We start from the raw sequence: 14,927 nt of genomic DNA on the forward strand, positions 1-14,927 counted from the left end.
AGAACTGTAAAAAAAAAAAAAAGACACACACAAACCCAAAACCCAACAAGAACACTTTGCGTTGCGTTTAGACTATTTATTACCGGGATTACAGGCCTGGCCGCGGTAACAGACTTTTACATGGAATTGTTTAATTATTTGTACTTTTCATGCCAGAAAATAAAAGTTCAGAATCTTACAGCCTTGGGTGTCTGTGCCGGCGTGCAGGGAGCGTTGGAGGGTGTGCCATGGGCCCTGGCTGTGTGGCCGTGTGCAAGCCACTGCCCCTCTCTGGCCCTGGGTCTCATCTGGAGCCTCTTGGTCTCCCCAGAGCACACGAGACTCAAGGAAGGTGGGAGGCTGGCGCAGGCGGAAACCCAGATGGAAGGGGTCCAGGGTCCCTCTGTTCTTTGGTGCCAGACATCTTAGGTATGAACCATCCAGGTGTGAATCACCTCAGGTGTGACTTGGGGCCTGATGAAGCCCCACCTGTGGAGCCGGCCTGAAGGTGGAGGAGGCCCTCACAGGATCTGCTCCCCTGGGTTGCACCCTCTGCCCACCCACGGCCTATTTCACACCCGAGCAAGGCAAGGCAGACACAGATCAGTGGGGGGGGATCATGTTTATTGTTTTGAGGTCACAGGTCAAGTGATTTGTCCCCACAGGATGGGAGGCAGATGCCCTGGGCAGGGGTGGGGTGGGGTGGGGGGAGCCACCAAGGTGGGGACCCAGGGAGGGCGAGCTTCCTTATATTCATCTTTGGAGGCGGCTGGGGCCTGGGAATGTGGCTCTGTGCCCCCAGCCCCCGAGAGCAGGACAGAGCCCCCCACGGTTTCTGCGCCCCTGGGGAGGGTGAGGAGACCCAGAGGGACAGCCCTTGGTCCACGGACGGAGGGGTGGGTGGCACCGCCGGAGCTGCTTCCACGCTTTGAGGTTCTGGGGCCGAGGAAAGACCAGATGAGAAAGATGGAGACGGAGGAGACAGGCGGGTCTGCCTGCCTCAGACTCCGCGGGGCCCCCACGGCCGGGCAGGACCCCGCATCCAGGCCCACCTCTGCGCCGGGCAGGCCTAGAGTTCGTCGTGGTCCCCTTCGGCGGGTACTTCGGGTGGCGGCTCCGGGCAGGCGGCCGGCGTCATCAGCTCCATCAGGTACTCACAGCGACTGGGCTCCGTGGTGCTTGTCACCACTGTCTCCTTCCCGCACAGCAGGCGCACCTGGCCGGGCGGTGGGCAGCCAGGGGCTCAGTGGGCTGGCAGGCACCGGCGTCCCCCCTCGCCCCCCTGCCCGCTAGGCACTCACGGTGGTGGAGCGGTTGGGGCCCTGCCAGCACCCCGTGCCCTGTTCGTACTTCATGGCGCTGAACTTGTCGTGCTCGGGGCCGGCCCACGAGCCCCAGGTGCTGCAGGAGAGGGGGACTTAGGGGGACCGGCGAGGAAGGTGTGTGGGGGGGACGTGCTGTGGGCAGAGGGCCCGGCCTAAGCCCACTCACCCGAGGTTGGTGGGGGAGCCTCCGAGCTTGGGTTTCTGTGACACCATCTTGAAGGGGCAGAGCCGGTAGATGTACCTGTCACGGGAAGGGGCTGGTGGGCGGGGGCCACGGGACCCCAGCCTCCTGGGTGGCCCCACCCATCGGGGGCTCACAGGTATCTCCAACTCCACTGACTGCCTGCACAGCTGCCACCCTCCCAGGCCCCCCCAGCGCCCCGCTCGCCCGCCCGCCTGCCCGTAGGGACGCACTCGTTGGTGGCCAGCTCGTAGCACTGGCTGTACAAGTAGGCGAACTCCCCGTCAGGGCCAAAATCGAATGAAATCTCCTGCTCCAGGTTCCTGGAAGGGGAGGCCGAGCGGGTCAGGGGAGCCGGGGACGCCCCCGCCCGGCTGGGGACACCGAGGGAAGACCCACGCCAGGGATGGAGGGACGCGTGCAGGCTGGGCTCCTCGCCCCTGGGGACCCTCCCTGCAGCAGCCACTGCCACCTCCCCACGTTGCCTGGGCGACTCCTGGGTGCCGCCTCCTCTGGGGCCAGCAGCAGGCGGGGTGGGGCAGGGCGCCAGGTTACCTGATGGACTCCTCCATCTCCCTCAAGGACCGCTCGGCCTCCTCGAACTTGTTGCGGGCCTCCTGGGCGGCTGGGGGGTGGGGCAGGGCAGGTCAGAGGGGCCCCCACTGCCATCCAGGAAGATGGACATGCCCGCTCCCCCTGGCCCCCTGGCTCTGGGCAAAGACGGTGCCCTGCCAGCTGCAGGGCAGACCCCACCCCGCTGCCCAGGCTCTCAGCTCCCCAGGGAGCGGGCCCAGGGCTCCCAGGGCCCAGCTGGCTCCTGGCCCGCCCGCTGGGGTGGCACAAACAAGTGGCAGCCCGTGAGGAGGCGGGAGGGCCCCTGGGGCTGGGGGGTGGTGCTGGCTTCCCCAGGCCCTCACCACCCCCTCCAGGATGCCCAAACCCCCGGCTCGCTCAGGGTCCCTCCTTGGGCCCGGGGTCTGGGCAGGGTCCGCTCCCTCCCCGGCCGGGCCTCACCGTCGATGAAGGCCTGTGTCTGCTCATCATAGGGTGGCATCTTGTCCTCCTCGCCGGGGCTGGCGGTCTGTGGGGGCACCAGTGGGGGCGGGGGCTCCTGGGGGAGGGGCACATCAGCGAGGGACCCCACCCCACCGCGCGTCCCCTTCTCCTCCAAACACGCACCTTGGGCTGCTCGCCCTGCCCCTGGGTCTCCTCCTCTTCCTCCTCCTCCTCCTCCTCTTCCGTCTCCTCTTCCTCCTCCTCCTCCTCCTCGTCCTCTGAGGGCGGTGAGGCCACAGGGGGCTGCTCCTCCTTGGGCTCCGGCAGGTCAGGAGCAGAAGGCACTGGCGGCTCGGTGGACAGTGCCTGACGGGCACGTGGGGGATCAGTGCCGTGGACCCAGGGTCCACCCCCAGCCTGGGCTCGAGCCCATCACCCAAGGGGCAGCCTCCATGTCCCCACCCCTTACTGCAGGGAGGGAGGCTCCGACAGCTGGGGGTGGGGGGGCCTCTACAGAGGGAGCCGGGGGCGCCCAGCTGGCCAGGGTGGCCCAGTGCCAGAACTGGAGGCAGCTCCTCTGGGAGGTGCGGCGGGTGGGGCACAGGGCCCCACCCCCGTCCCCTGGCCCACACTGACCTCGGACCGGTACTTGTCCCGGATGGCAGCCCAGACACGGTCGTAGAAGGCAGTGGAGTCCGTCGGTGCGTCTCCCCCGAGGAGGGCCTGTGTGTGGGTCAGGGCAGTGTCGGAGCGGGGCCTCCACGGGCCCCCTGAGCCCCTGGCTGGCTAGACAGGAGCCTGAGGCCGAGGTGCCAGGCACCAGCGTCCCTGCGGGCCCACAGCCAGGCCGGGTGAGGCACAGTGGCCAGAAGGGGGCAGCATGGGCCTGCAGGACAGAGGTGGGGCTGGAGGGACAGAGACAGAGAGGGAGAAGGAGAACCCAGGACCAGAGCTGCCAGGCCGTCAGAGGGAGGACAGGCCGAGGACGGCCAGGGAGGGATGGACAGAGGGACCAAGGAGCAGGTACCCAGGAGCCAGAGGCCAGCAGGTGAGGAGGGTGAACTGGGGACACACACTTGGGGGAGCAAAAGAGGAATGTGGGTGCGAAACCCGGCTCTGTCCTTACCAGACACTTGTGGCACCTGCATGACCCCACCCTGTCCCAAACGGCAGGGAGAAGCCAGCCACCCCAGCAGCCCTGGCTGGGGCCCACGGGGAGCCTTCCGTGGTAGCAGTCCACAGCCGGCCTGTCCCCTGCCCCCCATCCCCAAGGCCACCTGGGGCAATCCTTCTAGAAGTCTTAGGCCAAGGGGCAGGGGGGTACCTGGGCCTCCCCTTCTGACAGCGCCCCGTCCCCATCCGTGTCCAGCTCCGGGTGGGTCTGCAGCTCGGCCGCCGAGACCCTGCAGGGGAGCAGGCAGAGGCTGGAGGGGTGAGGCCCACTGGCTCCCAGCCAGCCGCCCGCTCCCCCCGCCAGGGTCCCCCCAAAACTTGGTGGCAGGAAGGTGGGAGAAGGGGGGCTCTGGGGACCCCCGCCCCCAGGAGGAGCAGGTCCCAGCTGCCCAGTCGCCCGGCTGCTCCCCTCCCAAGGTCTCCACAAACCCTGAAGGGGCTCAAAGGAGGGAGAGAGACAGGGGTGGGGTCAGGAGACCCCTGGACCCTCCCTGTGTCCCCCAAGATCCCGTCTCCTCCCGCCCACCCACTCCCACTTCCTTCCACCCTTAGAACCCAATGCACTGAAACTGCCCTCTGCCTGGCGCCCCCCCACCCAGCAAAGCCCAAATAGGCATAGTGGCCCGGGCACCACATCCTGTCCCCTACCTGTCACCATCGCCAACTGAGGAATGGCCTGCCCTGCCCATGCTGCCCCCGAGTCCCTCTGAGCACCCTCAGCTCTCACCACCCCACACCTCCCACCGGGTGCCTGCCCAGCCTCCACCAAGCCACGAGCCTGGGGCCAGCCAGCAAGTGCAGGGGCACAGAGGGGTTCAAAGCCAGGGCTGGCTTTCTCCCCAGTGTCCCAGGCCACAGAGGAAGCTTGGGAAAAGCAGTGGGATGGCTTGTCACCTCGCCCACATCCTCCCCTTACACGTGAGTAAGCCGAGCTCACTCAGAAGGGCTTGGGACCAGCTCAGGCCCCCTGGCCAGGAGGGTCCTCTGGCTGGCTTCTGAAGGGGGGGTGGGAGGAGGGACCCCGGCCCACGGCCGCGCGGGCACTCACGTCCCGTCCATGTCGTCGTCCAGCTCCTGGAAGGCGTTGGCCGCCAGCTCCTGCTCGCGCTGGGCCCTGGAGGCGGCCTGCTGCTCTGTGGAGGGGCGGCTCCGTCACCCTCCGCCCTGCCCGTGGGTTCCTGCCGCCCCCACCCTGTCTGCCCAAAAACCCCGCGGGGCCCTCTGTTGGGCACGGGGGCCCTGAGTCAGGCCACTGTGGGGACAGACTGGGGGCGGGAGCCAGGCAATGACTGACGAGGCCCAGCCAGGGGAGGGGAGAGGCGGTGGTGAGAAGTGTCCGATTATGGGGAGATTCTGAAGGGGGTGCTGAGGGGGTCTCATGATGGCTCAGATGCGGGGGTCAAGGTCACTCCTGGGACTTTCGGTTTGAACAAGCAGGGACAGGCAGAGAGCACGTGAGGGGCAGGCAGGGGACCGTGCATTAGATCTGAGAGGCCCCCACGGGAAGAGCAAGCACCTGCCGGGCTCACTCTCCCACCTGAAGGAGACCAGGGGACGGACACTAGGGGCGGGGGTGGCTGGGCAAGGGGGGCCTTCCTGGGGCTCCAGGGGAGGGTCTCAGGCGAAGGGGGGCCACTGCACTGAGGGAACTGATGGTCCTGCCTCTGCCTGCCTTATCCCCACCTCGCCCAGGGGAGGGGAAACAGCCACCAGTGCAGCTCCAATGATTAAGCTCCTACTGTATACCAAGCCTCAGCTCTGCCCTCTAAAACAGGACCAAGTGTGACAAGTGGTGTGTCCTCTGACACATCATGGGTCACCCCAGGAGATCCCACAATGCGCTAGCTGACCTGGCTGACACTGTCACTCTCCCAGATGGAGGTGTGAGGCTCAGCCCCTCTTCACCCAGCTGTCCATCAGCCTCCGGAGCCCTCGCTCGTCCCTGTCACCCTTTGGGAATCTGGGTCAAAGTGTGGTGCGCTGCCTCCGATTCAGCCAACTCCAGACTGAGGACGTGCGCTAAGGGAAACCGGGCGCCAGTCTGCCCAGGCCCATGCACAGGGATGCTTCCCCAAACGAGGCAAAACAGAAGCAAAGATGAGAGGAGTGAATTCATTTCCTGAAACGTGGCCTGGCCACAAAGCACCAAGAACCCAGCACCAAAGGTGAATGATAGAAAAGGAGAAAATGTATGTAACGTAAGTCAGAAAGGGCCCACCCTCTAATACATAATGTGCACTTAGAAATGATGAAGATAGCAAACACCTGATAGAAAAAATGGTCATTGGAGAAAATAAATCCTGCAAGGGTCACGCAATGGAACACACAGAGCTGTTAAAAGAATTGGTGTCCTGACACACGCTACCACGTGGATGAACCTCAAAAAGTGATGCTCAGTGCAAGAAGGCAGAGAGAAAAGGCCGCATAACGTATGGTCCCATTTATATGAAATGCCCAGAACAGGCAAATCCAGAGAGACAGGAAGCAGATGAGTGGGCGCCAGGGGCTGGGGGAGGGGGCACGGGGATAGACGGCTTAATGGGCATGGGATTCCCTTTTCGGGGGATGGGAACGTTCTGGAACTAGACAGTGGTGCTGGCAACACGACACTGTGGATGTACTTAATGCTACTGAATTGTACGCTTTAAAATGGCTGAAATGGTAACTTGTATATGTTATAGACATTTTATCACAGTAAGAGAGAAATTAAAGATCAAAAATAAAAAGGAAACCAAGTACCCACTGATACAGCACCACAGTCATACAGCATATAGGCCAGTGCCGTCGTCCAATAGAATTTTCCACAACGATGGACACGGTCTACACCTGTGCTGTCCAAAAGGACAGCCACCGGCTACACGTGGCCACTGAAATGGCCACAGAGCTGATGAGAGCTGCGTCTCTGTCTGGGACAGGCAAGAAAAGTCTAAAAGCTTTCAGATCTCTTGCATAGAGGTTACCCTGGAGAAAAAGACTCTCCCTACTTTATTACTTTCTAGACATTTATAAAAAAAAATCTTTTTCACAGAGAACACGGAAATCAGATGGAATATTTAAAATCGGATGAAAACTGGGAAGAAATGGAGCAGAGGACTCCCAGTCTTCTTTCAAGGCCCCAAGTCACACCCTACGTCTCTTGTGCCCCTGATGATCTGGCCTGGGGACTCAAACCACCCTTGAAAGTCTGAGCTGGGTGACCCTAAGGTCTTGGCCCTGGATGCGTCTGATCTGGGCACTAGCTACTCACTCCAAAACTCAGGAGGGGAGAGCACAGCAGGAAGACGGGACCGGGGAAGGGGGGCAATCCTTTCCAGCAAAACCCCCACTGGTCTACAATACACCTCCTCCATCCCCCTTGGGGCCTGCCAGAGTTGATCCCACCTCCTGCCTCTAGGGATGGGCCTGTGACCCAGGCCTGGCCAATCAGAGTGTGCACTGTACCCCCTCGCCGCAGGGATTAGTTCTTGGATGGCCACATGACCTGGGACGAGCCAATGGGAGCCTTCCCTGGGACTTGTGCTGAGGCTCATGGGAAAGTGGTACCCTCTACCCACTGGGGCTGCTGAGCCAGGAAAGAAGCTAGGCTGCCTGGGGTCGTGCTGGCACAGGTGGGCAGAGCCTACCCAGGAAGGAAGCCCAGAGAGGAGCCAGAGCCCAGAGGTGGAGGGAGGACTCCCACAGGGCACTGTGCAAGGCAGGAACAGACGGGTGACTTGAGCCTGTGGTTAAGGGACCAGGTGTGCAACAGGAGAGAGCTACGCATCCATCTAGCTTTGCTGTGGGATACTGGGCAATCAGTGGCCTCTCTGGCCTCAGTTTCAACTGTGAAATGGGGTTATGTCTGGGTGCACTTCATGAGGAGAGGGAGGGGTGATAAGATGATGCAGATGAAACAACTTCCTGGTGCTCTGGAAGGCCCACAGTCAGTGTGGAAGAAACTACCAGTCTTTTTTTTTTCTTTTCTTTTTTTGGTGGGCAAGATTGGCCCTGAGGTAACATCTATTGCCAATCTTCCCTTTTTTTTCCCCTTTCCCCAAAGCCCCAGAACATAACTGTATATCGTAGGTCCTTCTAGCCCTTTCTATGTGGGACCCCGCCACAGCATGGCTTGATGAGCAGTGCGTAGGTCCATGCCCAGGATCTGAACTGGCAAACTCCAGGCTGCCGAAGCAGAGCACATAAACTTAACCACTATGCTACTGGGCCAGCCCCCGCTACCGATGTCTTTATCAGGGGTTGACAAACTTCTTCTGTGAAAGGTCCCATGATAAATATTTGGGGCTTTGCAGGCCATAAGGTCTCTGTTGGAATCACTCAACTCTACAGTTGTATCACAAAAGCAGCCATAAACCATTATCTAAAAAATGGGCATGACTGTGTCAATAAAACTTTATTGATAAAGCAGACGGCGGGCCAGATCAGACCTGTGGGCTGCAGTTGGCCCAAGGGCCGTAGTTTGCCAACCCCTGGTCTCTGTGTTTGTTTAATTCTGGCAGCCTCAGGAGGCTGGCTGTCACTCAGAGGAGCGAAGGAAGCTTGGGGCATGAGGGGGTGACCTGGAGAGCCTGGGGTCCCTGTGGGACATCTACAGGCAGGTACATTCAGGTACAGCTGGGGTTCCAGGCAGGGAACCAAAGAAGAAAGAAGACAGAGATCAGGGTCCCAGCCCCAAAGAGGCCGCCCAGTGGGGTCTTGGGCCCACTGAGCAGATGGATTAGAGTGGGGGCCGCCAGGAGAAAGGGCAGGAAGACCCCTGCATGGGGCAGTGGCTTCCACAAAGGACGTGGAGAAAAAGTTCACAGACCTAAGAAAGGGGCCGGGGGAAATCCAGGCCTCAGAAACCCAGCGAACAAGGAGGGTCAGGACGTCGGGCTCCACCAGCACGGAGAAGAGGCTGTCCCGCAGCCCAGCCCTGGAGGGGAAGGCGGAGCTTGGGGACAGCCGTTCCAGACTGAGCAGCTCTCTGCTCACCTGCCCCAGGCCCGGGGAGGGCGGGCATAGCCAGCTGCAGTCGGCCTTCAGCCGGCATCCAGCATGTGCCCACCTCTCTCCACCTCCACGGCTCCCACCCCAGTCCCAGCCTCCTCCTCTGTTGCCTGGACCAGTGCAGGGAGCTCCTCTCTGGTTTCCCAGCTCCTGTTCCTCCTCTGCTAGAATCCTCTATGGCTCCCACCTTACACAGAGCAAAAGCCCAAGTCCACCCCGTGGTCCCTAAGGCCCTGCACGGCCTGCCCCATGGGCACCCACTCTAGTCTGCCCACCCCAACTCTCCTCGCTCACTCCCTCCAGCCCCATGGCCTCCTTGCTGGTCCTTAAAAACCAGGTGTGTGGCTGCCTCAGGGCCTTTGCACCTGTCCCTTCTGCCTGGCTCGCTCACTCCCTCCCTCCCTCCCCCTGCAGGCAGGGGGCTTTCTCCATCTTGTTCAGTGCTGTATTGGTGGCACCTGGGGTGTGCCTGGCACACCCCAGGTGCTCATGGGTGAATGACTTAATTACTGGTTATGAGAAATCAGGGAGAGCCAGTTGGCAGAGGGAGGGAGGGAAGGAAGGATGCAGAAGCCCAGAGAGATGGAGGAGATCAATAGTGTGGCCTCGGGGGAGCTGCCCAGTCCTGGTTACCAGCCAGGCAAGCAGCTGGGGGCCACACCTCCAATGCTCCCAGCAACGCTATGTACCTTAACTAGTGTGGAGTGGGTTTCCGCCGACATCCCCTTCCTCTGCTGCTGCCACGGCATGTCCCCCCACGCAGCAGACTGGGAACGAGGACTGAGGTTTCAGATTCCCCATGAGAGCTGATCTCCCAACAGCCAGAAAATGCTGGACACAGCGTATAACACCATCTTAAAACCAGGCAGGGGCTGGCCCAGTGGTGTGGTGGTAAAGTGTGCACGCTCCACTTCGGTAGCCTAGGGTTTGGGGGTTCGGATCCTGGACGCGGACCTACACACCGCTCACCAAGCCATGCTGAGGTGGCGTCCCACACAGAAGAACCAGAAGGACCTACAACTAGGATATACAACTATGTACTGAGACTTTGGGGAGGAAAAAAAGAAGATTGGCAACAGATGTTAGCTCAGGGCCAATCTTCCTCACCAAAAACCATACCTTTAAAAAAAAAGAAAAGCAACCAAGGCAACAGGAATTGTGGGGGCAAAGAGGAACTCAGGAAGGAAAGAGAGCAGAAGCTGCCTTTGCCCAGAGGGACTTGGCCGATCCTGGCAAATGTGGATGAGAACTTGAGAGGCAAGAGAGACAGAAATTGAAGTCCCAGGTAGGGGCATTCATAACAGACCCTCCCCAGTAACTAAGCCAGGACCCCCAGCGGCGATCCCCACAGGGACAGGCTGGACCAGAAATCGCCCAGCCCCTGCTTGGATCTCACGCTACCCGAGAGGCTGGAGGAACCTCAGCCTGAATTTGGATTTGTGGGATCCCCGAATGGTAGTGCTGCCACACACTGGCAGAAAGAAAGGCCCCTCCTCTCGAGAGAAGGACGTCTTGTCCTAGGCTGCCAATCATTCCTATAAATGACTGTCACATACGATGACCGACACACACTCGAAGATAACTAGGCACCCGAGAGCTGAGGCATCACAATCAAAAGTTGGCGGAATATCAAATTATTATGTCATATACCTGAAATTAATAAATGTTGTATGTGAACTACAAAAAAAAAAAGTTGGCGGAGACAACAGACAACAGATAACGGGCAAGCGTCTCCTGGGCCCACGCTCTTTCCGGCCAGGAGCCAAGGGTGAGGGATGGCCAGCCCACCACGTACCTTCCCACAGCTTCCGGTGCTGGTCCTTGGCCTCCTTCTCTGGCTTCTCGGCCTCCTCCTTCACCGTCCGCAGCATCTCTACCTGGTCCTCCAGGGATTTCTTTCCGTCCTGTAGCTCAGTGAGCTTTTTCTGGGTGGGCAGAAAGCAAAGGGCCAGCTCTCCCTCTGTTCTGTCCCCTCCCCACCTCTACTCCACAGGGTGGCTATGGGATTGTCCAGAACACACACCTCCCTGGGTGTCCCCCTGGCTGTGGTTCCCCACAGCCCACTGGAGGGAAACCCAAACCCCTCCATGTAGCCCCCCAGGCCCAGAGTGACCAGGCCCTGCCCACCTCCCCAGCCCCATGTGCCCTATCACTCTCTTAAACTCCAGGATCCAACTGCCCTCACATTCAGACCCCCAACACTCTCTGCCCCCAGTTCTTCACACATGCTTTCCTTCTCTCTGGAACACTCTGCCTGGCTAACTCTGAATTACCCGAAAGATTTTAGTTTTCATACAGGCCTCCTCCTCCAGGAAGTCTTCCCTGCTTCTTGCCACCAAGACGGGCAGGGGGAGGTGGACTGGGCAAGAGTCTCCTGTAGGCCTCACAGCCCCAAATGTCCCTTTTCTCAAAAGCCCTGGGTGTCACTTTGTCTCTCTGTCCCTCACGCTAGAAGATGTGCCCTTGAGGTAGTTCCAGGGCCCCTTCCAGCCTCATGCCCAGCGCATGGCACATCCTCGGGCTCTATGGATAATTCAGGAAGGAACGAGTGTGTTGGGCAGGCTCCAGCCTAGGGATGCAACCCCAGGCTGTAGGGTCTTAGGCCCAGCCCCCACTGGATCACTTTCCTTCCAAGACTGTGGCTGCCACCTCAGCCTGGCCTGCTTCCAGAATCCTTCTAGCTCTCACGAGGGCAAAGGTCACTTGAAGCAAACCTTATCACATGCGCCACCCCCCCCCCCCCATGCTATCCTCTGAATTCAGGAAAGACCTCGCTCACTACCTTCCAAACCCAGGAGGGGCCCCCCTGCCCTGGAAATTCGGAACAGACCTCAGTAGCCAGGCCATGGGGGTGGAAGAGAAAGACCTGGAACCTTCCCTGGGCAGAAAAACAGCTGGAGCCCTTGCTCAGTGGCTCAGGCAGGAGCCCAGGGGCAGCTCAGAGGACTCTGACCCATCAGACAGCCAAGGGGGCAGCAAGCAGGGGTGGGGTGAGGGAGAGACACACCCCTGGGGACACATACTCCTCCACCCCTCCCCCACTCGCTGCACCTGGCACTGTCCTGAGTCCTCCCCCAGGACCAGGAAGTCACACAGTCATGGGCCCCAGCTTCCAGACAACAGAACGGCAGAACTGGAATGCGTCCCTCTCATTCTAGAAGGGAGCAGAGCTCCTCTGAGCCTACTTCAGTCTGCTCTGGTCGACAGCCATGCTGGTGACAGCTTTCCCCAAAACTAAACGCCCAGTGAACAAATGAGTAAACTGAGGCACAGATAGTCACTGGCCCCGGGACACCACTGGCAAGAAGCAAACGTGAACCCAGCCAGGCCTTGCCAGCCCCGTCCTCCAGATGGTCCTGGGTCAGCCCCCGGGCCCCTCACCTGCTTCTCCTCCCGGGCCTTCTTCCAGTCCTCAATAAGGATCTTCTTCAGGCGGAAGCCCTCGCGGGTAACCTCTGCCATCTGCTGTAGGGTCTCTCTCTCCTTCTGGCCCTTCTCTCTGGGGGGACACACAGGAACCACCAGCGGGCACTGAGGGCCCCCCAGGTCTGCCTCCTCCAGGAGGGCTCGACTCACCTGTTCCCACCACCCCTCGCACTGGGAAAGATAAAGAGCACTTCCTCCCCGCCACCTCCCCGCCGCTCTCTTGGTCTCAGAGCCCCTCATCGCTGTCCTCAGGAGGAGGGACAGCGGGCAGGTTTCTCCCATCCTCAGGGTCAAGGGAGGGACTCGGGAATGCTGGGATATGGGGCTGGAAGTCGGCTCCCAAGAAAGAAAAGAGAGACAAGTAGAGAAGTCAAGACCCACAGACAACAAGGCAATCGGGCCAGTAAGTGTGTCATGCTTGAGCCACTCTCTACTTAAAAGATCTCAGATCTGGAGAGTTTTCCCAAGTATGGCGATTTTTTGCTTCTTTGCAAACAAATCTGGCCCTACCACCGGCCATCAACTCACAGGAGTCGAGGGCAGCTGTGCCTTTAGATGCCACAGTTCCCACCACTCCCTACTGCCTCCTACTCAGCCCATTTCTGTTTAGATGGCCTGCCTGTGCGCGTTTCAGTTCTCAGGTCCTGTAGCAAAGCATAGCAATGAAAAGCACAGAGTATCGAGTTTGACCAACCTGAATTCGAGTCCCCGCTCTGCTAGCTCCGAGCTATGCGAGCCTGGGGAAGTCACTTTCCTGGCTAAACTTGAGTTTGCTCAGCTACTGAATAGGGAAACAACCACACCTGTTTCCGAAGGGATACTGGTGCCGCAGTGTTCATAAGGTGCCTAGCACAGAGCGAGGACTTGATAGACAAAAGCAGAAAAGAGAGGGGGCCTGACTGACCGCGAAGGGCAAGGCCAGGTCCTGGGGTCGGTGTCCCCACGTACTTGCAAGTGTTCTCACAGACGATCCCGCTGTTGTACTCGTCTGTGCCATCACAGCAGTCTGAGGGCAGAAGGGGGCGCGCGATCAGACCCAGAGGTCCCTCCTCCCTCTCCCCACCACCTGTTTCCCCAAGCGCGGGCGCCATCGCATTCACCACAGACTCCGTCGTTGACCCATCTGGAGGAGATGTACAGGGGCTTGTAGCCAGCGTTAGCACAGTGGAAGCTGCCGTTGGGACAGGCGGCCGTGCCTGTGAGGAAGAAGGGAGGGAGGCGGTGTGTGCTCAGGACATGGTTGCAAACTTGGGACCCGAAACGGAAACTTCCAGAGCTCCCTCCTGCCTGTCCCCATCGAGGCCCTACGAACAGGGGCCCACCAGCTCCTCCCTCCCTGGCCTTCACCTCTGTTTCTGTCTCCCTTTCAGCCCCACATCCTCTCCCACCTCCAGGTGTTGGCACATGCTGGCCCCTCCATTGGCAGAACCCCTCGATTGGCGGAGACCTCACCTCCCGACCCCAGGCTGGGTGGGGGTCTCTCTGGGCTCCCACAGTGCTTGCGACTCTCCTCACCAACCCACCCATCACTCACTTCTGTGCCTGCTTTCCCCGGACTCCAAAGGGAGCCACGTGAGGGCAGGACCTGGCACTCACCAGGTGCTCGAGAAATGTACCATGAATGAATGAATGAATGAATGAACGGAGAAAAAGCTCACCTGGCTCGTCGGAGCCATCCTTGCAGTCACAGTAGTCATCGTTGACCTGATCAAAAGGGATAGTGGCCGAGCCATCCAGGCAAGTGAAAGGCTTGGTCTCGTCGTAGAAGTGATGGTCTGGGCAGGGGGACAAGGGGCCCAGGTCATTCTCCAAAGAATGGCACCTCTGCCCCCACCCACCAGCTGAGCACTGGCATCTTCCCTACCCAGAGGTGGGGAAACTGAGGCAGAAGGCTGTAAGTGCCTGTCCTGGGTGCCAAAGTCAGGCCCGCCCACACCCCAGTCCCACCTCGGCGGACTCACAGGTGAGGGAGACGCCCCGGGGCCGCTTGACCTCCACGGCCCAGCACACGGGCAGCAGCAGCAGCAACAGTAACATCTCGCCCGAGGCTCGGAGGCCGGAAACGGGTTCGGTGGGAGGAAGCAGGTGCGGGGAGAAACGCTGGGCCCCCACGCTGCGGCGAGAAGGGGCGCCAATCAGGGCAAAGGGCTACTTCCAGCCAAAGGAAGGCACCTCTTCCTCCTTCGCTTCCGGGCAATCAGGGCTCACTCTGCTTCCCATTTGGGGAGGGGTCTCCCCAATCCTGCCCAGTGGAGGGGAGTCCCACTCTGCTCCTATCAATGGCGGGGATCTCAAAAGTTCCGCTCCCTATGGGGGTGAGCCAGCCAATTCCCGCCAATAGGCCGAAGGGGTTAACAGTCTCCCCCTCTCCCGACGCACACCCTCCGGCTGCCCGCCATAGGAAAGTGGGACGCCCTCCCACCCGTTAGTTCATCACCTACACGCGGCCGGGGCAAAGGTCAAGATCCACCGCGCCCCCCTGGCCCAGCAGCAATCGGTGCCTCCTGCAGACAGAAAGCGGAACTGTGTGGATGCGTCACTTCCGGCACCGCGCTGCGCGCCCGGAACGGCGGGTTAGGGACGCCATGTTGGGAGTGGCAAGTAGAGTTGTGCAGGAAGCGGGGCGGCCATCTTGGATGGGACTGTGAAGCCTTACAGGGATAGTTCTGAAGGTTCGCGCTTAATGGCGGCGCAAGGGGCCTCCATCTTGGGAGTGGCGAGTTCTGCATCCAGAAAAGAAAGTTCCTGAAAAATGCCCCCGAACCCCCGGCGGGGTGGGGGAGGAAATGGGATGGCCACGTGAGCCAAAGTACCCTCTCCCGCACCATCCTGCTGAGCGGTCTGCTCCGCCCCCTGTTGGG

At 60.3% G+C, this 14,927-nt stretch overlaps 1 protein-coding gene across 3 annotated transcripts; it reads right to left on the minus strand.

Moving 5' to 3' along the window:
- Positions 1 to 582: 582 nt before the first annotated feature.
- On the minus strand, positions 583 to 14,793 carry PRKCSH (protein kinase C substrate 80K-H). Of its 3 annotated transcripts, none has more exons than XM_046638050.1 (19): positions 14,723 to 14,793; positions 14,508 to 14,570; positions 14,028 to 14,179; positions 13,725 to 13,841; positions 13,167 to 13,262; positions 13,015 to 13,072; positions 12,022 to 12,139; positions 10,436 to 10,565; positions 4,703 to 4,787; positions 3,806 to 3,884; positions 3,118 to 3,204; positions 2,665 to 2,847; positions 2,500 to 2,566; positions 2,041 to 2,110; positions 1,719 to 1,808; positions 1,471 to 1,545; positions 1,281 to 1,380; positions 1,032 to 1,195; positions 583 to 915 (listed from the first exon to the last, which is right to left on the minus strand). In XM_046638050.1, exons 1-18 carry the CDS (start codon positions 14,770 to 14,772, stop codon positions 1,049 to 1,051), a joined length of 1,767 nt encoding a protein of 588 aa, XP_046494006.1. In that variant the 5' UTR covers positions 14,773 to 14,793; the 3' UTR covers positions 583 to 915; positions 1,032 to 1,048. The 3 variants fall into 3 exon arrangements, with proteins under 3 accessions (XP_046494006.1, XP_046494005.1, XP_046494007.1); XM_046638049.1 differs by having other exon boundaries at positions 2,500 to 2,596; XM_046638051.1 differs by lacking the exon at positions 14,723 to 14,793 and having other exon boundaries at positions 2,500 to 2,596; positions 14,504 to 14,579.
- Between the last annotated feature and the right edge of the window lie 134 nt (positions 14,794 to 14,927).

Source organism: Equus quagga, chromosome 14 (genome assembly GCF_021613505.1).
Source record: "Equus quagga isolate Etosha38 chromosome 14, UCLA_HA_Equagga_1.0, whole genome shotgun sequence".
In the NCBI taxonomy this organism is placed as follows: domain Eukaryota; kingdom Metazoa; phylum Chordata; class Mammalia; order Perissodactyla; family Equidae; genus Equus; species Equus quagga.